Raw genomic sequence first — 25,062 nt, 5'->3', positions numbered from 1 at the left:
ATAGGATGCATAGAGTAGTAGTCTTCATTTTGGTCCGGCATCCATCGTCTGCGATTTGCCAAATTTGGAGAATTTACGTGGAAGACCGATTGAGCGAACGCTGGATAAACTTATTTTGCGCGTTGTAGTGGTTGAGGAGGAAGAAGAAGTTGTGCTTTCCACACGTCTACCCTAAAACCGCATACTATGAACGTTGCCGGTGAGTGGAGAGTGCCCAAACTCGGTGGTATAGGATAGATAGGTATTTAGTGTGCAATTGTAAATTTATATAAATATGTAAATGTTAGTAAACTGTGTTAGTAAACACGAAATGATACTTTCTGAAAAAATAAAAAAATTTTGATCTATCTAAATCAATCATACAAAATAAAAATCACATTTCAAAAATAAATCACGAATATGAAGAAAAAACACAAAGATAGGTAGATCATTCACATCACAATCTCAAATGTCTTCTCCTGGTAGTCCGGCATAATGGATCATGTAATAAGTCTCGTCTTTTTTCGGTATACCCTCTCGCAACAACTTTGCCATTTCCAGAAAATCCTGTAGTATAAAATCATACTATAAATCATTTTTTAACCATATAATATCGGGTTAGCTTTCGGCGAATATATATGTAGTCGTTAACAAGACCCATTTCATATTTATTGAGACATGTTAGTGGCAATAGGGGAATAATATTAGCAGGAGAAGAGAACGTTTTTGTGTTTCAGGTGCTTGTATCATATTTGCTTTACGTAAATCAATATATATTGAATCATGAAGAAATAAATAATAATATATCATACACACGATTATGCAGACAAACATGCGGAAGTTTTTGTTGAACATATTAAGAAATGAAATAGGATAGGATAGAGAGGGTGGTTGTGAAAAAAGTGATTTTTCGGGAAAGTGATAGATATAGAAGTAGAATCAAATTGAGAGAGGGGATTCATGTTTTTGGTGAAAAGTGCGGTTCATCACTCGTGTCTGGGATCCATGCTCGCTTTTGCAGCTTCCAGTTTTGATATAAATGATCTCACTTTTTCGAGTGTCGCGTGTACAGTATCCTTTCGGTTCTCGAGCACGAAACGGCCCATGGATTTCCATCGAGATTGCGCCTTCCACACGTTTTCATTTGGACCCAACACTCGGCTCGTGGTTCGGTTGTTGGGATATTTTGGAGTGACTGCAAATAAAATTTGTTAATTGAATCTTTGAGGGAAAGATAGTAATAGAATAGTGATTTTACTACAAGAGAGATAGCTGAGTAAAATTTGTTTTGGAAAAACCCAAAATTTGAATTGAAACTCATTTTTCTCCCTTCACAAGACGTACAGAAAAAAATTTCAAATGATTCAGATAGTTTCAAAACAACCGTAAATGCTCTAATAGAAACCCACACGTGCGCTTTGAGATTGATTATCTTGGTCCCTTCGAAAGGTAACAAAATTTTGTCAACTAAAAAAATGCTTTTTGAGAAATTGCCAATATTTTATCAGTTACACACTTTTGATTTGCCCTACAGGAACGGAGATAATTGTATTCAAAGTCTACTATTAGCTGTCGATTTTATTAGAGCATTTACGGTAAATGAAAAATTGTGCGCTGAAAAGGTGCAATACGATACGGTAACATGAGCAATTGAAAAAAAGTGATAGAAGATAACGATAATAATATAGCCCTACGATCATTGCTCCTTTTTCGCGCCAGCGAAAGTGCTTGAAGCATACTTTGACCTTGATTAATTTTTGTGTCATCACACGTTTCTTCGACCAGCACGTATTCGGCATCATCAACGTTTGGACGCCGAGCTTTCACAAACACCTGAAATTTTAAACTTTAGTGATTTGAAGATTTTGAGGTTAAGAGGTTTTGAGATTCTAAAGCTTCAAAATTTTAGAAACCTGAAATTTTAGAATCCTAAAATTCTGAATTTCTGAGATTCTGAGATTCTGAGACTTTGAGATTCTGTGATTCTGAGATTCTGAGATTATGGAACACTGAGATTATCAAACTGCGAGGTTCTGAAATTCTTGTCCTACAAAATTTTAAAATTATCGAACTCTTAGATTGCAAAATTCGGCTCTAGTTGGTTATTTTGGATTTTAAAAAAATTTTTGGGTTTTAATAAAAATTTTGGATTTTAGAAAAAAATTTGGATTTTAAAGAAATTTTTGGATTTTGAAAAAAAATTGGATTTTAGAGAAGACCAGAAATTTTTGGATTTTAAAGTTTTTCAAGGTTTTTAAATTCATCAAAATCTAATATTTAAATTCATCAAAATCCAATATTTTCTTTAAAATCCAAAATTTTTTTAAAAACCCAAATTTTATTAAAATCCAAAATTTTCTNTAAAATCCAAAATAACCAACTAGAAAATTTTCCCCAAAATTCTAAGACCACCACATTTTGAAATCGAAAAAAATGTTAAAGATGAAAGTATGACATTTCAGGACTCAGATGTTCAGAAATTTAGTATCCAAAAACTGAAAATCTTGATTATGATATCTTGAGATATCATATTTTCATATTTCAAAATTCTGAGATTCGAAGACTTCGAAATTCGAGATTCGGAGTTACCATATTAGGAAAATCTCAAAAACTTTTCTGTTCAAATTTTTTTGTGTTTTATTATATCTGATTTTTAGTGCCTCAAGTTATCAATTTCAAGTTTCATAGACCAACCTGTCGAATAATATCTGCTGCTGTGCTGTTAATTCCAGCCCTCAGAATTGCATACGGCTGATCTTCGCTCACATTATGAACACATACCAAGAAAGTGTCGCCCATCGATCGCGCACGTGGATTCAACCCTGTAACCCCTAATCCATCATAAACCTTTTCCATGCCACCGATGCCATCCTTACACTTGCCTTCTGTCACTTCAAGGTGCTCAGCGTCAGTGTCCAATGAGCGTCCGTGTAGCTGATTGCTGATGCACTTTTAACATGTCCATCTTTGATAAGTGGACTTGGTGAAACTGACGTTGAACTACCACCGGTTCCAGATTTTATGATTGATGTTATCCAAGCTCGGGAGGATGGGTCCTAGAAAGAAAATATGTTAGAACTTTCAAAAGAAATATCTTCTCAGTCCACTTCAAACTGTTAAAATATGTATGTATATCTCCCATTCCGTTCCTGGACCACTCAAAAAATAAACAAAGCTCAAAAAAGTACAAAGTTTTGGATTATATATGCCAAAGCAATACATGAGTCATGCGAAGCGGATATTTGTGGAGCCGTATTAACACCATCATCCTAAGAACTCCTCAAAACACCAAATTGTGGCCATTCTTTTTGGTTTTTTTCTGCGTCTCGTTCATCAGTCGTGTCAGTCGGAAGATCTCACCTATGAGCCCCTCTCATCGGATCATTGAGGCAATTTGTAGAAGTCGTCTTGATTATTGGGGAGGAAAAAAACAAAAAAAGGAATTTTGGGAAATTGATAAATAGGTTACAATATCATAGCGGATGGGTAGAAGCGGTGGGTACATAATTGTGTAGTCAGTAGGAAGAAAAAAAAAGTGTGAAGATGAAATCAGACGTTAGCTGAAAGTGTTGACGCGTCGAATGTGGCGGCCCAGTTGAGTTTACGTGACGATTTGCTAGTTTTGCGCTGTCGACGCTTTTCCTCATAACTCACACTTCCTTTTTTGCGTAATACGAAGCGTCGCATCGATCCGTTCCAGCAAGCAACAGCGTCCATTATCGGCTCGTTTAGAGGAAGCACCTGGAAGATTTGTTTAATTATTTTAATTCTAATGATCTCTAAAAAATTTTTGAGTTTTCCTTGTTTATCGCTAGCAAAAAAAATTGAAAAAGAAAATCTACATCTACAGTAATCCTTCCAACAGTCTTCTATCCTACCCTCTGCTCAATCGGATCTTCTCCTGACGGTGCTGGCAGCGACTCCTCAATCAATACATACTCCTCAACTTGGTCCGCATTCTTTCCGGCATTCAGCAGCGCTTGCTGCATCACTGTCTTTACCGTACTACCCGATTCACTGTGTACAGTAATTGCGGTCTCATCGGCAAACGCGCCAGTGATGCGAAGCACGAAGATTTGCTTTTTCAAAATTGGCGTGGGTGAGAGGTTCGGAGTCTAAAACATAAATGGGTTTGCTAAACATGCGAAAAATCGTTGGGTAGAATACCAAATCAGTTCGATAAGCCAGTGTGTGCTCCAAATTACAATAAGAGTTTGAGTCATCGTCGTGGAGGTAGATGTGCTCTTCTTGCTCGAATCGAGTTCTGAAATAAAGAATTCTAAATTACAAAGACGATATCGAAAACTAAGCAAACTTTTTCTCCAGCAAACATTCCATTTGATATGAGTGAGATAAATAAAAAACAATAAACTATGTAAAACAATGCTATATGATGTGTGCCCGTTGTAAATATGATTAGATCATAAAAATAATCGATAAGGTTCATTAATCAGATTGTGATTTTATCACAAAGTTTTTGAGAGGACCTGGAATAGTTTGTTAGTGTTAAAAACTGAAAAAAAAGTTAGATGGTGCCAAACATTACCTCAAAAAGATCATGGCATTGTCAATTGGAAGATTCGTGGATGTGCGAAGCGGAAGATGTCGGAAACCGGGTCGAATGCATTTGACAGGCACCACTCGATGAGCAACAACCCGTCCGTTTTGGCCACTGTCACATACGGCGATTCGGAGGAATGCCAGATCAACACAAGCAATGCGTAGCTGTGTAGTGTGATTCCAGATCGGATTCACAGAATTTCTCTGGACAACTTTGGATTTTTCACGGACACAATCGTTGTGAATTCCGATCACTTCAATTTCAACGTAGAGACTAGCGTAGTGAGTGTTTGGATAGACGTGTTGGCCAGAGATGATCTAAACTTTTGAATTTTGTGGAAAAAAAAAAGGCTACTCACCGTCAAATTCAGCAGCAACGCCGAATGTCCAGCAATATCCTTGGAGAGCGGCAAGAATTTATTATACAACAAGTGAGATTCATCCCAAAGACATCTTGGCTTCAACTGATAGCCACAGTTTCCACTCTGCTCGAACATTGCTTGATTTACAGCCATTATGACATCAGGTGTTTGGAAGTTGAGTGCAACCATTTGCATTCCATGAGCCCAGCAGTTGATAGGGTTGAAGTTAGATGAGTCGTAGTGCTTGGCACTTGGATATGTTCGGATCAGCTAGAAATTTTAGTTTTGTTATACAATTCCGTTCAATTACATGTACAAAATCGTATTTTTCAGTTGATGTTCAGCCATTTTAACCATATTCAGGAGTCTGAAACTTGGCGGTAAAGTTTCCGATCATTTTGAAAATTTTGAAAAATTTGTAACAGACCGAGATTGAGAACTGTGCATTCACAGAATTTTTGAAAGTTTCTAGTTTTTCAGTTATTACCGATCTCTCAAAGAATACTGTTTTTCACGTGTTCAACACAAAACGAAGCCAGAAGGAAGTGTGTATTTCAGAAATAGCAACACAGCCGAAGAACATGAAATTTTCAAAAAATTCTGTTAATGCAATGTTTTCTATCGAGGTCTCTATTACGCCCTCCGAAAATTTCAAAATGATCGTAAACTTGACAGGCGATATCCAGACTTCAGAAAATGTTCGAAATGACCGAAAATCGAGAGAATATTTGGATATCTTAATGGTAGGTCAAATCTTACATGATCTCTAGTGTAGGAAATGCATTTCGCTGGATGACGCTTCATCAGTTTCTTTGCTGCATTCTCATTCAACGAGGTGACTTGATAGCATGTGGCAGTTGCATTTGGTCTTGCACTAGACAAATACTCGGATTGAAGCTCCTGACTCAACTGGGTGCTACTCCTCTGACGTCGCGGTGGAGCAGGCGTACTCAGAAGGGTTGATGGTGTTCTGGATCTTGTTGAGAACGATAGGCTGGTGGTTGATGTAGGAGGATCTTCCACTATCAACCGAGGAGATTGAATGCCTTCAACTGGTGGGAATCCCTGGAATTTGATAATTAGATTATTTCAATTCCCCATCCACCCTCCTCCCCCGCCTCCGTTTTTGACCTACTTTAAACTTAGTGGCTTGCATGTAAATGACAATGTCCGAGAGCTCGGGAGCAATCTGGACTCCAGTGTTGTTCTTTCGCGGTTGCTGGTTGCGGATGGCATTCTGTGCTAATTGAGCATAAAGCACTTCATCTTCAGTCTTTCCCTCGTTGGTCTGAAAAAAAAAAGAGTGAGTGCGTTGGTCCTAGATGCCTATTAGATTACCTTGGATGCACTCTTGCTGGTTGATGGCTTCGCTTGCTCTACCGAATGATCACTGCACAGGGAGTCTTGTTGTTTGATGTTTCTCACTGATTTCTCAGCACGTTTTGATGCCTTCGGACTGTCATCCTTCTCGCCACGAACTGGAACTTCTTCCTGGTCATCTTCCTCATTTTCTTCATCATCCAGGAACTCGTCTAAGTCGTCATCCTCCACTTCATCAACAGTGCTGGAAATTCACTTTGTAAAAGATGGTAAAGCAAATAGTCATGCATGTAATTCTATCTCTTCTCTCCAGGCTTCTGATATGATAGATAGGATTTTTGAAAGAAAAAGTGATATAAAAACCAATTTCCAAAAAACATAACAAGATAGATAGTGAAACTGAAAAGAACGGAAATAAAATGCTATGAAAATAAATTTTGATAGTGTTCCTGAGCAGTTAGTACCTAGATCTGAAGATGGAGGTTGAGTTGCTGAAATTCTGGGTTAGTACACTTTTACCTATCTGATTCCTTTCTTACCTGCTCTCGTACGAATTCTTGCTCTGCTTTCTGTGCAAAGTCAGATTCGTCTCTCCACGCTGAATGGCTCCTCTATCAATCATTGGTAAGGGAGTAGGAACATCCACTGGAAAAAATGCTCTGATTTATCAAACTTGAATTTTGAAAGTTGTTTTTTACCGATCATTTTCTTGTTCTTAATCAGAATCTTATTTTTCATCTGGAGAGGGCATGGTAGCCTTGGAGAATCTGAGAAGTCGGCTTCAAAGAGGAAGTTTGTAACCAACAAATCGCCGAGCACCGTCTTGAACATTTGTGCCATTTTTGCCTGTTGTTGGAGCGAACAATGATTCTCGATGGATAGAATCACGGGAAGATCCGAAGTGATGAAAGCGGATTTTTTGATGATTTCAACGACCTGAAACGTTTTTAGTGCGATTTTTGTGTTGTTAGGTGCAACTGACCTGTCTAAATCCAATTTTGCTAACAAGAGTGTGTCCGTGATAGATGAGTGGTAATCCATCATCGCCGTCCCAACAGTCAAGCTCTACGCAACGGCACCCGGTGAGGAGAACCTGAAAAGGGGTCGAGTTGTGCTTGATTTCCGGTTTTTGGGAAACATTTGGTTTATTTAGGAACCAGAATTCGAAAAATCTGAATTCTCTTTCCTCTACGTTACAAGAGAATATGTTTTTCTGTTTCATCACTACGAAAAAGGAATTTTATGTCACATGTTTATTAAATTTAGGTTTAACGTGGTAATAATAAGGCAGAGTTTTTTCGAGTTTCATGCCCGTTCGGGCATGATCGCTTCGAGACCCGCGGCGCCTGGAAAGTGTGTGCGCCTTTAATCTCGCGCGTCCTTTTTCTCCGCTCTTCAACGAAAAACATAATATTCCGACCAGGGTACCGTAGTATCTCTAATAAAAGAACACCCTGCCATGCATTGACTTTGAGCTCAACTTACTTGGTTCCTATGAGAAATATTGAAAATTTGCTAACTGGTGAAACATTGGTGATATTATCATAAAAAATTTATCAGTTGACCATTTTCGTTATCTTTCACAGAAAATGAGGTATATGAGCTCGAATTTGCCGCATGTGTGCACGGTATTCATGTTATGACAGTTTTTATCGAATTTGTTAACTTTTGAAATTTTTGAGTCGTTGGTTTTCGTTTATTTCTTAATGATTATTTTTTAAACGTAGGAGCCTATTCGAATCGTCATCTGTAAGCTCAATTACCTCGATTTATGTGAAAGGTATCAAAAATTTGTAAACTGATAAATTATTTACCATGATAGGACCAATATTATATCAGTTGACAATTTTATGATGTCACTTACAGGAATTGAGATAAATTGGGTTGAAGTCAAAAGTTAGGACACAGGTTTTACGGTGAACATTCAGTTTAGTTTTATTAATTCTAAAGTTTGTGTGTAGGTGTATTCAATGTGAGAAAGTTATTTTTACTTGCAAAACTTTTTTTATTTATACTGAAATTTCGATCGTGAGAACACAAAATTTCTCACGAAAAATACCAGGTCATCCTTGAGAATAGCCCAAGAAAGTGATGAAGTTCTTTTAGATCAACCTCTAGAATTTCTTGGAAAAGCTTCTCCATAAAATTTTCCTCATATCATAAAAACCCCAAGCTGTGCCATCTCTCACGCCTTCAATTTTCTTCCTTCGAATCAGTCTAACGGGTCCTCCCGGTGTGAGAACGAGTGTGTATGTGTGTGCGCGCGGAGCTGGTGCCAATTTTAAAGAGGGCGAGATCGACGAAAAACGTTTTTTTTTCTTTTTCGTTTGAAAAAGCCAAAATGCATCGCACGTTGAAACACATGCGTACACTGCTGAAATGAGCCCATGTCCTAGCAAAACCCCTCCTGATGACCCCGCCCGTAGATTTGTTTGTTGTTTTGTGACACAGAAAAAAAACACACAGAGCAAGAAAACACAACACGACGTGTCAATTTAGTGTTTTTCTAAATGTATACTTTACTTACCTTCTTTTCAGAGTATCTGTTCTCTTTTTTTCTTCTTTTTTTCTATTCCCATTCTAACGTCAGAGTCAAGTATCAGGTTTCTATTTCTTCTATACGCCACAAAAACACTCTTATTGACCCAGTGGTCTCTGCTCTTGCAGAAGAATTTTTTGTTCCAAAAATGTTTCATCTCATTTAGGATTCTACGACCTCAAAAACCAACAACAATGTTTCAAAATAGAAAAAAAGCTTTTTCGTGGAAATTAGGCAATTTCCGTTTTCTCTTTTTCTAGCTTGTTTGAATTGCACTTTCAGGGCAGGCGATGATGTCTGGTCTAGGTTTAAAACCAAATCACGTTTTCACCAATTCCCTATTGACAAACCTGTCTGTACATCTCGGAACTGCTGGGTCCCTTCAATTGGTGTCCCGTCAGATAAGTGTTGTGGCTCGAGTTGATGTAATAATGCGATAGTGGGTAGCGCAAATCTTCCTCATCGGGCTCGATGGTTTCCGGCACGAATGCAAAATTGACCGGGTCGCACAAGAAGCGCGTGAATCCCTCGAAAGACATTTGATTTTTCTGACGACATGTGGCATCCGGCTCATGATCCTGAAATTGTGAAATTTGTTTATTAAAAGAGTTGAGATCTCGTGCTTCTTTTTTTCATTCTCTACTTTTTTCTTAATATTTGGAGGTTTCCTTCCAAAAAAATCATAAAAGTTAATTTAACCGCCGGGACATATCAGTTTAATTTAATACCGAAAATACCCTTTTTCAGTGCAAATCAGTAATTTTTTAAGACAATTTTTTTCTTATTGTAGGATTAATCAGAAAGTGACAATTGTTATGGTACATGTAGAATAAAATGCAATTGCATATTTCAAACATTTTCTCAAAAAATGTATCCTTGAAAATTTCGAAATTTTCACGTTTTTACAGACTATATTGAAAAAATGTATTTTTTTGAGAAAATGCCTGAAATATGAATTTTCATTCATTCCAGATTGTTATAAAACGTTTAGAATAGCTTCAGAATAACCTATCTAGACGCGTCCGCTAACATTTCTAGGATTCGATCGCCAGTTTCAGCCGAGTTATATCAGTTTCAGTACCAAAAAATCGCCTTTTCAGTAGTAGTAGTAACATCAATTTTTAAAAACGATTTCCTCAACGCCTGGGACGTTTCAGAACATGAAATGTGTTGTGTTATACTCAGAATGTAATGAAGTTTCATTTTTCAGATATTTTCTCAAAAAAGAAATCTTTTCAATTTTCGATAAAGTTTGGAAAATCGTGAAAAATTTCCAAATTTCCGACAATACATTTGTTTTGAGAAAAGTCTGAAATATGCAATTGCATTGAGTTCCACATAAACCACAACAAATTTGACGTTCTGAAGCGTCCTATAAATCAAGAAAATCTTGTTTCCCTTTGTAAATTCTAAAATTCGTGGAGTTGGACTTTAAGTTCGTTTATTTCAAAAAATCTCATGATTTTTTCATTTTCCGATCTTTCCCAATTTTCAAAGATTTTCCTTTCAAAAAACAAAAGTTCATTTGTCCACTAAGGTCTTGAAAACTTGAAATTTGTTCTCCACATCGCTCTCTCATAAATTAAAAAAGAGCATCCCGGATGTGATTCCCCTGAGGATGTCAACCCCGGAGGCCTTGCTGAAAGCTTTCACTTCTCTTTTCCCAATCCTAGATATAAAACTTTTGCCGTGGAGATATCTAGTTTAAAATCTAGTAGGTTTAGGGTGGGAAAATCACTTTGCTCCAATTCTAAACATAATTGAAACTAGGCGCCAACAAAGGACATGAGAGAGAAAGAGAATCAATTGAGTTTCGTTTTCCTTTACATGTCCTAAATTATTCAAATTTTTTTCCCCAATTTTCACATTGCTGCTTCTCAACCCATAATTTTTTTCTGATCATATCATCACTTCTCATTTCCGCTCTGTTTTTAGTTTCTCAGTAAAACTAACTATATAGTAGTAATTACTAGTTGAAAAAAAGCGAGACTTGTGATTGTTGAAAGAGTGTTGTTGACGCATTTGAAAACGCTTCTTCTTCCCCCCTACCCACGGGACAATGTTGCTAGGCGCGATCCTATTTTTCTGTTTCTATTTTTCAAAGTCGTCATAAAAAATAAAGAGAAAAATAGAAACTTTAGCTCTCGAAAGTCACATTTCTCTAGAACATTCAATCATAAAAGCTCGGAGAGATGCTCTATGTTTTATTGTTTTTCATTTCTTTCATTTCGAAAAGTTTATAGGGCGTTTCTTCTTGTTTGATCTGTTGCAGAGCCAGGCTGTTTCGATTTTTCTAGAAAAATCGAGAATGTTGAAAACGATTTTTCGAAATAAACCCATCTGACAAGAAAACCTCAAAATCTTGCAATTTCAATTTTTCAAGAAAAGAGCAAAATAGATCACAAATAGTCTGTCTAGACATTTTTGAAAATTTTAGAATTCAAGTTTCAGCCGAGTTATATTAGTTTTATTACCGAAAATCTCGTTTACAGTGCAAAACTTTTTTAAATACGATTTTCTCAACATCTAGAGCGTTCCAGAACATGAAATTTGTTTTGTTGTACTTAAAGTTTTGTTTTTTAAACGTTTTACCAAAAATTCTTTTTTCTCTAATTTTCGAACCTTTTCCCAGCACTTGCATACATTCAAAAAAAAATGTTCGAATAATGAAATTTCATTTCAGTTTGATCATAACACAATGATTTCTATGTTTTTGAACATCCTAAATATTGAGAAACTCATTTTTGAAAATTGCTTTTGCACTGAAAACGAGATTTTTGTTACTGAAACTGATATAGCTCGGCTGAAACCGGCGAAATTTTTGGATTCAAAAATTTTCATTGGTTTCTAGATACGCTATTTTTGAATTATCTAGAAAATTTATCAAAATCTGAGTTGAGGTTCCCTTGTCAGTTCAAATTGGAAAGCAAGCCAGAAAATGATTTTTTTCAATTTTTCTAAATGTAAAAATTTGATGCTCTTGATCAAAATCGAAATGGCACTTTCAAATTTATCCATCGCCCTTCTCCTCGCGTTTATCTCAACGATTTCCGTATTTCCCCCTTTTCTACTCTATATCTCATGCACCGATCTCATTCCAGAACACACCAACCACCGGACATTACCATTTTCTTTCTATTCTTTTTTCTCTTTCCGAAAGTCAATCTAAAAAGAGAGTTGAGTCTCCCGGCGCAAGAAGAGGCGAACCCGAGAAAGGTGCTGCTCGAAGCCACGCCCACATCTTCTTCTCCGGCGTCTTCTCCAACAACTACTACATCTCTTTTTTGCGCTCCCGCTTTTACCCCATCCCATTCAGTCATTGCGATGCCACGACCGGCGACCGAAGAGGACGACGTTCGAGCGGCCAGCACCACGTGGACCAATCAGCCAGAGGTGGAAGTCTATGGAGCTGTGGAGCCGGTAACAAATAAATCTTCTATGACAACTCTTCAACACCCAGACGTTCAATCGACACCAACAATGCCCAAAAAAGTGAGATTTCTACTTTTTCTTTTTTTTTGTTCTTTGGGTAGCCCAATTTTTGAAAGAGAGAGAGAGAAAATTTTTGGAGGGGTAAAAAAGACAACCACGACCATCAAAATGAAAATTGTTGGGCAGCATGCACCAATCCTAAATTGCTTCTTCTTCTTTTTCTTTTTACTGGGTTGCGCTGCCCCATTTCTAGAAAGCGAAGACACAATGTTTCAAATTTAAAATATTACAAAAAAAATTTTTTTAGGTCTCATTCGCTGCTGAAGTCGACGAGCAACAGGAGCGGATCAGCAAAGAAGGCGCACGACGGGACGCATGCTGTTCGATTCAGTGAACTTAATTTCTAATTTCCCCACTATTCATTCTTTCCATCCATCCCATCTCCGCGAGATGACACCACCCCACGGGATTTTCAATTATTTTTGTCTAATTTTTTTCTTCTTCAATCAATAAAGTAGCTTTACCTGAATTAACTTGTTCGCCGTTGCCTCGTCAATTTGCTCCATTTGATGAGTGTTGACAAACGCGCGGAGCATTTGCGGTGTGAGCATTGATGATCGCGATGTGTCCATGAGTCCGCCCATGCTGAAAGTGAGAGATTGGAGGGAGAATGTTTATAATAATATATGCCAGTTTTTCGAGGGCGTGGGAGACTCTGGTTTTGAAAGCTCAAAAAAGGATTTCTGAGAATTTCCATCGTTGTTTTGACATTTTTCCTTTTCTTAATATCAGGATATTCACTTATTGTGACTCCTGTGACTCTGACTCGTTTTACGCGCGTTTTGGTTCATGAATAATTTATATGTAAATTGCACAAAAGTTACATCCTAGGCCTCTGCTGTCTTCCATGGAACAAATATATAAGAAAAAAAAACGTGTCTCCTTTTTTTGTGTCCCCACCTTCATTTTGTTTTTTTTTCTTTCTTTTTTTCTTTTCCTACGTCACTTCTTCATTTTCAATGAATAAAACTTGAGATGTCTGTTTTTTTCTTCATCTATTCTTTTTTTTGAGTCGTCAAACTATTATTTTGCAAGACCTTTTTGGCTTTTGACTCTCAAAAAACTTCGTAAAGTTCTTTAAACCCACCTATTAACACTGGCAAGTGCAAGAGCATTATAGATTTTGTTCTGCTTCTCGCTGATGTGATGTGAGCTCACTGTCGTGTTCTTGGTGAGGAAATCTGAAAATGCAGAATTTTTCGTAAAACTGAAAGCCAAAATTTCATACCATTTGACAGAAAATCGGCGTTGTATGAATTCGAGACACTAGCAAGTCTGGACTGCATTCTGGGGCTGTGACGATCGCGTTCCCGTTTTGGACAGTGTTGTGGTGTGGTGGCGGTGGATAAGACATCATTGAACACATCTCTGAAACATAAATTTTTGATGAAGACAGAGAGAAAAAAGCGAGAGGAAAAAATGATAAAAAATTATTGAATAAATAATAATGACTGCTAAAAAAAGATACCTCAAATCCTTCCTCATTCTGGTGTTAAAGAGTCGGAAGAGCTCTGCAAACTCCACAAGAGTCAGTGGTTTCTCTTGGAACTCTTTTCCGGATGGACCGCTTAGGCCAGAGACTTGAATTGACATTTGACCGGAACTGCTGATGGAGCCAGAGTTGGGAGTTTCTCCACCACGTGATCGCCATGATTTGCACGATCTTCCTCCGACAGAGCGACCTGTAAAGAGTTGTATAATGTTGTAAAATGATACCTGTTCCCAATTAATATTGCGAAATTGACCTGTTAAAAATCATAAAATGGTCATAAAACTCTAAATATAGACTTTTTGAATATACCGAACGCGATATAGAAAAACGTGTTTTTCAGTTGATTTTCGACCATTTTTTACATTTTAAAAATTCTGGAGCTCGGCAGTCTAGTTTCCAATCATTTCAGAATTTCGGAGGGTGTAAAACAAAATTTGAATAAAAACTTTAAATTTACAGAGTTTTTTTTTAATTTATAGTTTTTTAGCTATTGCAAGTTTCTGAAATACATCGCTTTTGGCCCGTTTTTTGTACCGAAAACATGAAAAAAACAAATGTTTTTTCAGAAATTGGAAATTTGCTGAAGAAATAGGAATTTAAAAGAATTGCATAACTGCAAAGTTTTGAATCTAGGTCTGCTTTACACCCTCCAAAATTTTCGAAATGATAGGAAACTTGGCAGCTGAGCTCCATAGTCCTTAAAATGGTTAAAATGACCCAAACGTTTTTTGTATATCTAGTTCTGTAGCCTCAACTCACCTCCATAGGAACTGCTCGTCGGTGTCCTTGATCTTGGCGTGTAGATACTATCCAGGTCTCCGGCGTCACTGTTTGCTGGCTCGCCACGTGGCTTTAACAAGTATCCAGGAGAGTTGGGACCTGGTGGACCGGATTGGGAGGATATTTGAGATTTGATCGATGGCGGACGAACAAGTGGAGAGTGTGGTTGTGGAGATTGGGATCGGGATCCTTCTCGAGATGCTCCGCGGAGCTTCTTTTGCATGGCATTTTTCAGATTTTTTAGTCTTAAAATGACTTGAAGTTACAGTAAACCGAATTATCAAGATTTTGAAATACCCTATATTTCATACCTGAACTTCAAGGTCAAGTATCTCGGTCCCTATAAAAATATGAAAAATCTGTCAATTGATAAATTATTCACCATAATATTGCTAAAATTTCGTCAGTTGACCGATTTTTGATATCTCTCCTAGGAGCTAACATAATTGAGCTCAGAATAAATGTATCGTAAACAGTCTGATAAGACGACTTCCGAATTAAAAATTTGAGTCAATTTATCACATTTTCTGTGAAGAATATCAAAAAGCTGTCAACTGAAAAATCGTTTATGATATCATAACAAATTTTTTATCAGTTGATAGATTTTCGGTATCTCTCATAGGATCCGAGCTACATCGGCTTAATTATTAGAGTTAGAGACGCTGTTCTATTGAAGTGCTTACGGTGTATGGTAGTGTTTTTTCAAATCTTTATGGTATCAGAAACGTCATTGTCTTGTTAATTAATTCCACGAGATTTTTCAACTTTAACGTATTTCTATAAGGTGAACATTCCCATAACATACCTGCTCTTTGCACCTCCTGGCTCACTGGACAACGACGAGTCATTGGGTCGAGTTGCACTTGTATTCGTTTGGCTCAACCCTAAAAGTGTGAGGGTTACCGAAACATTTTGCATACTTTAAGTGATCAGAAAGCGCTTTTTTATCAACAGAATGTGCTCCGAATATAGAAAGAAAACCCAAAATGTGGGCGGGATAGAAAATTCACAGCAAAAACGGAAAGCGTTTTTTATAACATTGATTGTGATGTCCTGACCTCTCTCTTCTCACTTTGCTTGATAAAATTTGAGCATACCAACACATAGCATAGAAAGAGAGGAAACAAGTGTGGAAGCGAAACAAAAATAACATAGATAACAATTTCTTCTTAACCTGTATGGCTGCGCGTACTAGTCACAAAAACAAAAAATCAACAAACCAAAGCCTTTCCAACGCTCAACTCGCCCACCAAATGCTTGAAGTGCTTCGAACGGTCGTGGTCCGCAGTTGGCTTCACCGGTGATCTCATACAAGGACAGGTACACATTTTTGATCCACAACATACGACGGTCCGGGTATCTTTGTTGTCCTTGAAGACTTTTTACCACAGATTGTAACCCGTTCGTCCAAAATGGGCGATTTGCTGGGGTGCCAGGAAATAGATAAACTCGTTATCAGAAAGCAACTGTCCATGACTGACTTTCCAGCAACTGACCGGAACCGACATTTCTTCCATAGAATGACGCCGATAAATAGCCTATAAACTCATTTTATGTATTTTCATATTTTTTTCTGCTTCTAACCTCAATGTCAATATCGTAGCTATCAACCAGTTCAACGCCCTTCACAACACTTAATTTGAGTTCTCCTTCTTCAACTCCTACACCTCCTGTTCCCGGAGCTCTTCCAGATGGCATTGGAGACGCAGCACCACGACCTGAGTCAAGTGGTTGGAGATTTGCAACGGACACTTTGGCAAGCACATCCTGAATCATTACAAATTAATTACTTACTATTTTTCTCTCTTCTATTATTCTCACTTTTTCCTTGGGATCTCTGTTCACAGAGTAGGAGATTTTATGCCAGTTGATTTGTCCACAACTTGGATCAAGTCTGAGCAGACACAGATTGCTTCGTCCCGAGTCTGGCTCATAGTGGATGACTGTTGTTCCGTGTTGGAGACGTTGGATGACGTCAAGGTCGAAGGTCAGTGTGTCAAGTGGGATAAGAGCCACTCCATGAGAGGAACCACGAACCACTTGCACTGGTTCATAGGCTGAAATTTTGTTTTTCAGGCTTCTATTGTTTCAAGTTCTTAAAATTTACAAAAAAAAATCAAATATACAACGAAATCTATCGTAATTGCGAAATTACATGAACTAAATCATAAAACGCCCATTAAAAATATTAGAAATAACCCTAAAAAATATAAATATAGATTTTTTAATATACAGTATCGGTTAGTCAGACATACCAAAACCTATTTTTCAGTTCATTTTTGGCCTTTTTGACCATTTTCAGGATTCTCGAGCTCGGCTGTTAAGTTTCCAATCACTTCAAAAAATATGGAAGATGTAAAACAGACCTAGATTGAAAACTTTGTCTTCACAGAATTAAAAAATATATTTTTTTCAGCTATTTTCCAATTTCTGAAATACACTTTTTTGTTCTGTTTTTGTGATGACAGTGAAAAAATAGGTGTTTTTCACAAATTGGTAAATAGCTAAAAAATTAAGAACTTTAAAAAATTCTGTGAATCCAAAGTTATTAATCTAAGCCTGTTTCACACTCTCCGAGATTTTCAAAGTAATCGGAAACTTGACGGCCGACCTCCAATCTACTGAAAATTCGCAGAAAATGTGACCGGTACTACAGTACTGGCCAAAAAGATATTCGCAAACGGTTTTTTGAGAGTAACTTTGCTGAAACTTAAGGGATCGATCTGAAAATTTTACTGTGCATGTCGTACACGGTGACGACAAATTGCGTACAAGGAAATTGCATCATTTTCAGAAATTTTTTGTTTTTTTCAATTTTTTCAATTTTTTCGTTTTTTCACTTTTTTCATATTTTTATATTTTTGGATATTATGGTTTCTAAGAATGTTGGTTTTGGCTCCTATGTATTTAAAACTGTTTACAGACATGGCCAGACCCCTCGGAAAAAAAAACATCTCTCAGGACATCCGTAAAGCCATCGTCATCGGCTTCAGAAGTGGATGTTCCAAGGACCTCTTGGCGCAGCAGTTCAATGTTACTAAACGTGCCATCGAGAAGATCTTGAAGCAGTTTCGGGATGAGGTAATATTCAAAAATAGTATAGTTATGGAAAAAAATGTTTAGGGAGCCTTGGTGGAGCGAAAATCGCCTGGAAGACCGCGTATCACGTCGAAGAACATGGATCGGAACATCGTCCGAGTTTCAAGAGAGGATCCCCAGAGGAGTTCTACGGACATTCAGATGGTCGTGAAGACACCAAATGAAGTCACACCATCCCTGAGAACCGTCAGAAGACGTCTTCAAGATGCTGGACTCCATGGACGACGGCCAGCTAAGAAACCATCGATCAGCAAGAAGAACAGAATCGCCCGCGTAGCATGGGCCAGAGCTCATCTCCACTGGGGACGTCAGGATTGGGCTAATCACGTGTTCAGCGACGAATCCAAGTTCAATCTGTTCGGTACTGACGGTATCAAGTGGATTCGCCGTCCGGTTGGATGTCGGTTCGATCCCAGCTACCAGCTCCAAACCGTCAAGCATGGAGGTGGATCGGTGATGGTCTGGGGCTGCTTCTCTGGGACTTCAATCGGCCCGCTGAGAAGAATTACAAGCATCATGGATCGCTTTGTGTATGAAGACATCTTGGAGAACACAATGAGACCCTGGGCAAGGTCTACTGTGGGCCGGGCGTTCTTTTCCAACAGGATAACGACCCGAAGCACACCTCGAAGCACATCAAGGAGTGGTTCCGACGCCGCCACGTGGATCTTCTGGACTGGCCAAGTCAATCTCCGGACTTGAATCCGATCGAACACCTCTGGGAGCATGTCGAGAGACAGCTTAGAGGGGTTCGTGCCTCGAATGCCAACCAGAAGTTCGACCAACTCCAAGATGTCTGGCAGGCCATCCCGATGTCTGTCATCGACACCCTTCTCGACTCGATGCCAAGAAGATGTCAAACGGTAATCGACGCCAAAGGCTTCCCAACGAAGTACTAAAGCTATTTTATTCATTTTCTATTATTATTTTTCGTTTACCGGTCTATCCTAGATCTCAGAAGTCAAAGTTCCATTTACCGGTTTTTTGCAATTTTCATGAATTTTTCGATTTTTTTTCAATTTTTTGAAATTTTGACTATTCTTGTTGTTGAATCAGTTTCTTTTACCGTTTTAAACTTTGTCTTAAAATATCAGATTGATCGGGAAGTTTCAGAAAAGTTATGCTCGAAAAACTATTTGCGAATACCTTTTTGGCCAGTACTGTATGTACAACACAAAACAACTCAATTTTATTGGGGAGGGGGGCTAAAATTACTGTAATCTAAATAAAATCTTACTCTTCGTTTCTTTTTCTTTTTGTTCTCGCTCATTCTGCGGAATCTGAGTGGTGGCGATAGCTTGATCCTCCAGCATCTTGATCATAGTTCGACTATGCCGGTGGAACAGTTCCAAGTTGTCCAGTACTGAAAAATCATTTCTTATTGAAACATTTTTTTTTGCCAGTGAAGAATAAACACTCACCAATAGCAACCAAATTGATTTTATCGGCATTCAACAGGCCGCCAACTCCGATTCTAGACGAGAAATGATCCTCTCCGTTGGGATCGCTCATAAACTCGAGCTTCTGCGTTTCGCCTTCTTGTCCAATCACCACAATGTTCGGCAAATCGTTGACAATGGCGTAGAGATCGCGAAGGAAGATTCCGAAAAATGGAATGACACGAGATTGAGGCATCCGGAGAGCACGCTGGACTGCGTTGATGTAGGCTTGTGACGGAAGTGCTTGGTTGGCCGGCAGCAGTGTTTCACAGAGCTAAATGAGTTTGAATTTAGGGTTTAATGTCAATTGAACTTTTTTCTGTTGTCTTCTGAGTTCGCGGGAATAGCTGATTTGAATTTTTACATGAAAAAAAAACTAACTGAATCGAATTGAGACTTTTCTTCCTGTCGAAGGGACAACCAGAATGGTCTTAGCTTCTCGCTCTTAAGTCCCATTAGAACTTCTACTGCTGCATTAAAATTTCCAATGTTCCAACATGTTTCCACAATTCTGAGGATGGCAGTGAGCGCGACTTTCCGGTCGTCATGGGTTGGCTGACTGACAATGACGTGGGTGATCCAAGAAGAAACCTACAATGTTGAAGGGTTAAAGGTTAAAGAATCATGTCTAGCTTATTTCTTCTAGTAGAAGCCTACCCAAACCGAGAGTTTTGTTTTGTTTTTTTTTAAATGTATCTCGATTTCTGAAAAATTACTTAACATGATATCAGCAAATTTGTTTTAGTGGACATAGTCTGTTATCTTTTACAGGACTCGTTAAGCTCTACGTTGACGGTTCAGGTAGTCTTCTATTAGAAGAAATACGGTAGTTTTTTGTGGAATTTAATACTCAACGTACCTCTGACAACCGCTTGACAAGATTCCGAACTGGACTTGGATTCTCCGAAACTGGTACCGATGTCAGATCACAGCTCACATAACGAACATAATCCATCGGTTGGATGGAGTAAAAAAGCTGATACTCGGTAGAAGAAAGCTGGAAGGCAACTTCTTCGGGAAAATGAAGAATGTACTGTAGTCGTTCGAGTTCGAGTCGGAACAAAGTGATGGGTTCTTCATTTAAAATGAATCCGGCGGTGGCTGATTGTGTGGACGAGGTGGAGTCACTACGTGACGTTGCTGAAATAGGAATTCGGTTTTGTTATGGCTCTTTGATCTCGGGATCTGGTGAGCCAGATTCTTCAGGCTTAGAGCAGAACTTGATTTGTAGTAACAGTAATCCCTTTTTTCGTGAATAATTAGAATGAAAATTTTTAGTTTTCTGAAAAACCATAAATTTTCTAACAGAACGCTACCGTAGACTTTCAAAGTTTTTCATAGTACCACCAACATTTCCACAGTTCGTAGTTTTTATACAGTACCAAGATATATAAGAACGTGTTTTTCAGTTGATTTTCACATTTTCAAGAGTCTGGGGCAAGTTTCCGATCATTATGAAAGTCTGTAAAATAGACCCAGTTTAAAACCTCGGATTCGAAGAATTTTTTGAAAACTCCTAGTTTTCAACTTTTTGCCTAATTCTAAAAGACACCTGTTTTTTTCAAGTTTTCTGTACAAAAATGGACTAAAAAAGTGTCTTTCAAAAATCTGCAAATAGTTGATGAAGCAGAAATTTGAAAAAATGATCCGTGAATGCAAAATATTTAATCTAGGTCAGTTTCACAACCTCTAAAGTTTCCAAATTGATTGGGAACATCACAGCTGAGCTGTAGACTCCTGAAAATAGCCGCAATCAACTGCATACTTGTAATCCGGGCCTTTGCCGGGCCTTCGCAGGCCTTGCCATTTTTTCTTTCAGAATTAATATTTTCGAACCAACTAAATCAGATATGATAGCGCTCCACGAGTACACTCTGTTCATAGACAAGATGGTTAAGATGGGTAAGCCACTTTATGATCTGTAACTTTGTTCATAGATAAAATATAGTATTCCAAATAATACCGTTTTGTAGTACTCGTGGAGCTCTATCATATCTGATTTAGTTGGTTCGAAAACATTGATTCTGAAAGAAGTTATAGCAGGGCCCGGATTACAAGTATGATCAACTGAACAAAAAATACAATTTTGTGCATTTTATTGACCGGTACTATACTATATCAGAAGTTCGTCAACTGATAAAATGTATGTCATAATATCACATTTAATATATTGACTCGTTTTCGACATCTCTTACCTAAATTAAGATAATTAGGTTCGAATTGCACGTATACGGTATCTTGATTTGTATTCAATTTTTCTAGAAGTTTCCCTTCGGTTTTAGTTTTCACCATCTCCCCACTCTGTCAAAAACAAGCAACAATCAGTTGGCTATTCGATACGAGGGTCCCAAGAAAAAACCGACTTGGTTTTCTTCTTCTCGCCCCATGTGCAATTAGGGTTTTGAATTGTGCCTCTTGGTATTGTGTTGCAATTTTTTTCTGGGTGCCTTCTCGAATTTTCTCTCTCATCTTCTTTTATTTGGTCAGTGTTTGTGATTTTGGTGTCAAAAGGAGAGGGGGAAGGATATATGTCGGAAAAGGGGGCTGTATGCATATCTGTTTTTTCCGTGACCCCAACACATTCTTAGTGAAATTTTTGAAAGCCGAGAAAGAGGAGAAGAAGAGGAGGAAGGAAAAAGCTGGCCCGCTAACAAAAAATTACTTCCATGAGAACGAATTGTTTAGTTTTAGTTTCGAAACAAAGAAGCAGAAGGAAAAGAAAAAGAACGTTTTGGGACACACCCTTTTTTGTCTGTGGATGATGGTCCATCATCATCGTCCCAACCGAATTATACGAGCGTCAAACTTGCACAACCAAGAAGAAAAACCAAAATGGCTTGAGCTTCAACACAAAAAATTCGATTTGAGCTGATTCGCTTTAAAATTTCCTTCGAATTTTGTTTTTCCTGGGTCTAAATTTGCTTTTTTTTGCTTGAGTTTCTGAGGAGAGAAATTAGTTAACTCAATGTTTGAGGCTCGAAAGGATGGCAAGATATTTTTGCTAGGAATTTAGCTTTTGAATCTAAATGATCAAGCTAGAATATTCTTCTTGGGAATTTTCTTAAAATTCAAAATTTAAAGCGAAGGTCAGAGTTACATGGGATCAAATTTGCTAATTGGCTATTTTAAATTTTCTAATTGAACCTATAAATTTTATTCCCGGAACTGAAATATCTTTTAAAAAATATGCTTATAATTATAGAAATAGTTTTTAGGTTTGAAATTAAAAATAGTTCCAAATGAAAGCACTAAATTAGATTTTTTTCAAATCATGATACATTTTAGAAAGAGTTGACACAGAAAAACTTTCAGATTTGATCATTTGTGCTAGATAATATTGGTTCCAAGTTTCCAGAACCCTTATACTGTGTTTCCTCTAACAGAACCTCCTCCAAACCGCAAATTTTAAGTTCCATTATCTCGATAACTGTAAAAGATATTGAAAATTTGTCAATTGATAAAATATTTGCGACATTATGATAAATAATTTATCTGTTTACAAAGTTTTCATATCTTTCGTAGGAATGGAAATAATTGAGCTTGAAACTACGTTTTTAATAGAGACAATACGGCATTTCGCAGCATTTTCTCTCATACAGTAGCCAAAAACAAGAGCTTGAACTCTCAAAACTTCCGATCAAAATTGCACTTATCTCCCAATTTCATCTATTTTTTCAAAAAAGTTTATTTTTAGTGACTAGCATTTTTTTTTCTTTATTCCGGATATCTACACTTTCATCTGGAAACTTCTCAAGACGAAACAGCCAAAAGGGAGGGGAAAAAACAGAAAACTCAAATGTCGAACGAGATAAGAAGTGGAACTTCTTTTTTTCTCATATAAAAAAGTTGGATATTTGACATCAGTTTTTTTTCTTGCACACCCTTTTGGGACTCTCAGACTGCAGAAGCAAAGAGACTTACCAAGATTACAAACATAAACCAGTAGACTATCTGGATCGGGCGGAATTTCAGGCTCCTCATGATCGTGAGATTTTCCGAGTGCATGAAGCAGACGGGACACAACCGATGTCATCTTACTTTCATGAGGCATTTTTGATGAATCATAATATAGAGTTAGGGTACAGTAATATTATCCAAAAATATTATAATAATCGAAAATGTATAGGGGAGTGTTTTAGTGCCCAAAGCTCGGCTGCCGTTTAGTGACGAAAAACCCAACAGATAAGAGATGGCACCCGTTTCAGGAAGGCAGCGGAAGAAATTTTTGACTCAGATCTACTAGAAGGCGGGCGGCAGATAAATGGGCGAAAAAAAAAAAGAAAGGAGCAGCAGAAGAAGAAGAAGATGCCAGAGGAGGAGGAGGAAAGAAACTGGAGGCATCTTGGATCTTTGCGTGCGTTGGGCCTTTGCCACCAGCCCAGAATTTTCCCTTGAGAATTGCGTTCATATTTTTCAGTTCGCACTGATTGGTTAGAATATTGGGGGGAGGAAAGGAGGGTAGGAAAAGGAACAAATGGTGGGAATGAATCAAAAAAGTTTGAGAAAACACTTTTTGATTTTTGATGGATCTAACATCTCTTGTAAGATTTAATGATGGATGAATTATTTCTTCAATAAAAACATTTAGAATTTGTGAGCATTGAAATATTTGACAAGCGATTTTGTTCAGAAATTTTGCAAATAAAAAAAATAAATATCAAAGAATCAAAGAATCAAAATTCTTTGAAAAATGAGGAAACACAAAAAGTTAAAATTTTCTAAATTTTTATAAGTCACTAGAGAAGTTAACCTTGCCGACCAACTATTGGAAAGACTGCTCTGTTAAGCGCCGTGCAACGCAAATGCCGCCACCAGTTGTCGGCCAGAGACGTACAGTAACGGTCAATAAAAAATACAGAAACTAATTTTCCGTTGATTTTTTGGCTATTCTAAGCATTTTCAGACGTCTGGGTCTTGGCTGTCAAATTTCCAATAATTTTGAACATTTTGAAGGGTGTAAAACAAATCCAGACTGGAAACTTTGAATCCTCGGATTATTTTAGAAAATTTTTTTTTTTGTTTGCCAAGTTCTGAAAACCCTTCTTTTTAGGCGTTTCACGTACTAAGAACTTGGAAAACCTGGTTTCTTTCATTGGCAAATACCTAAGGAAATCCGGAAAAAAGTTCTGTGAATGCAAAATTGTCAATCTAGGTCTGTTTTACACGCTCCGAAATTTTCGAAATGTTCGGGAACTCCACACTTGGGAAAATGATAAAAACAGCAGAAAATCAAGAGAAAAATTGTTTTTTTTGTATATCTTAATCACCGGTACTGTACATGATTGGGGTATTATAGCTAACATTAAAAATAGTGAATATAGCATTAACACAAAAAATGCGTGATCTGGGCTCTGTTGGACTTTACATTAAAAAATTAATAAATCTGAATCCTCAATAATCAGTTAGAAGCTGAAACATGTGAAGTCCCGTATTGAAAAAATGAAATGGGGTAGCTAAAGTAAAACGACTGTTATCACTAGATTTCGAAATTTCAAAAAAAAAAAAACTATTACTAAAGCATAAAAAGCAACCTTTTAAAATTGTGCTTATCAGTTTTCAGATAAAATAGAAATTCCAAAAATTGTTCTATTTTGACTTTCCATAATTCTAACCCACTTGTTGATCTTACCTCAACAACCACACCCTTGTGAAATATTGGATTATTCATACTATTATCATAACAAAAATTCTTTTTACGGTTTTCTTTTTTTCCAGACACAAAAAAAAACCCAAATATTTTGACAAACTTACGATGAATATAAGCTGGGATGGTACGTTTTGTCAAACGTCTCGTTTTCAGCACGCTTTTCAAAGTGTCCCAGTTCATTGCATTTTGTTGTTGAGATATATTTTGATGGTATTCTATTTACAATGATTACTGTAAGGGGCTAATTTCTATTTAGAAGATATTCAAAGAGCAAAAGACCAAAAGGTAAGATAAGAGAAAGAGCGTATAAGAAACAAAAAAAAAGAAGTTGGGACACGTCGTTTGTATAATAT

The 25,062-nt window shown here is 37.4% G+C and overlaps 2 protein-coding genes across 2 annotated transcripts; one reads left to right on the top strand and one right to left on the bottom strand.

The window, feature by feature from the left end:
• Window positions 1-24: 24 nt before the first annotated feature.
• Cbr-plc-1 lies at window positions 25-24,889 on the bottom strand (the record flags this gene model as incomplete). Its single annotated transcript, XM_045239248.1, is given in 32 exon segments — window positions 25-171; window positions 993-1,174; window positions 1,674-1,812; window positions 2,674-2,856; window positions 2,922-3,035; window positions 3,634-3,720; window positions 3,858-4,094; window positions 4,147-4,243; window positions 4,526-4,857; window positions 4,899-5,171; window positions 5,661-5,966; window positions 6,037-6,189; window positions 6,240-6,465; window positions 6,761-6,866; window positions 6,920-7,157; window positions 7,204-7,314; window positions 9,111-9,338; window positions 12,717-12,837; window positions 13,340-13,433; window positions 13,481-13,620; window positions 13,721-13,934; window positions 14,504-14,769; window positions 15,330-15,408; window positions 15,775-15,902; window positions 15,914-16,062; window positions 16,109-16,291; window positions 16,346-16,581; window positions 18,861-18,986; window positions 19,045-19,336; window positions 19,444-19,653; window positions 19,922-20,202; window positions 24,814-24,889. 32 exon segments carry the CDS (start codon window positions 24,887-24,889, stop codon window positions 25-27), a joined length of 5,754 nt encoding a protein of 1,917 aa, XP_045096252.1.
• On the top strand, window positions 12,085-12,586 carry CBG17589 (the record flags this gene model as incomplete). Its single annotated transcript, XM_002644059.1, has 2 exons — window positions 12,085-12,252; window positions 12,500-12,586. 2 exons carry the CDS (start codon window positions 12,085-12,087, stop codon window positions 12,584-12,586), a joined length of 255 nt encoding a protein of 84 aa, XP_002644105.1.
• Window positions 24,890-25,062: the final 173 nt, after the last annotated feature.

The sequence above is a fragment of the Caenorhabditis briggsae genome (assembly GCF_000004555.2).
Source record: "Caenorhabditis briggsae complete genome, chrX, whole genome shotgun sequence".
Lineage (NCBI taxonomy): Eukaryota > Metazoa > Nematoda > Chromadorea > Rhabditida > Rhabditidae > Caenorhabditis > Caenorhabditis briggsae.
Note: the sequence above shows the minus strand (reverse complement) of the source record. Positions and strands in the feature narration are given on the sequence as shown.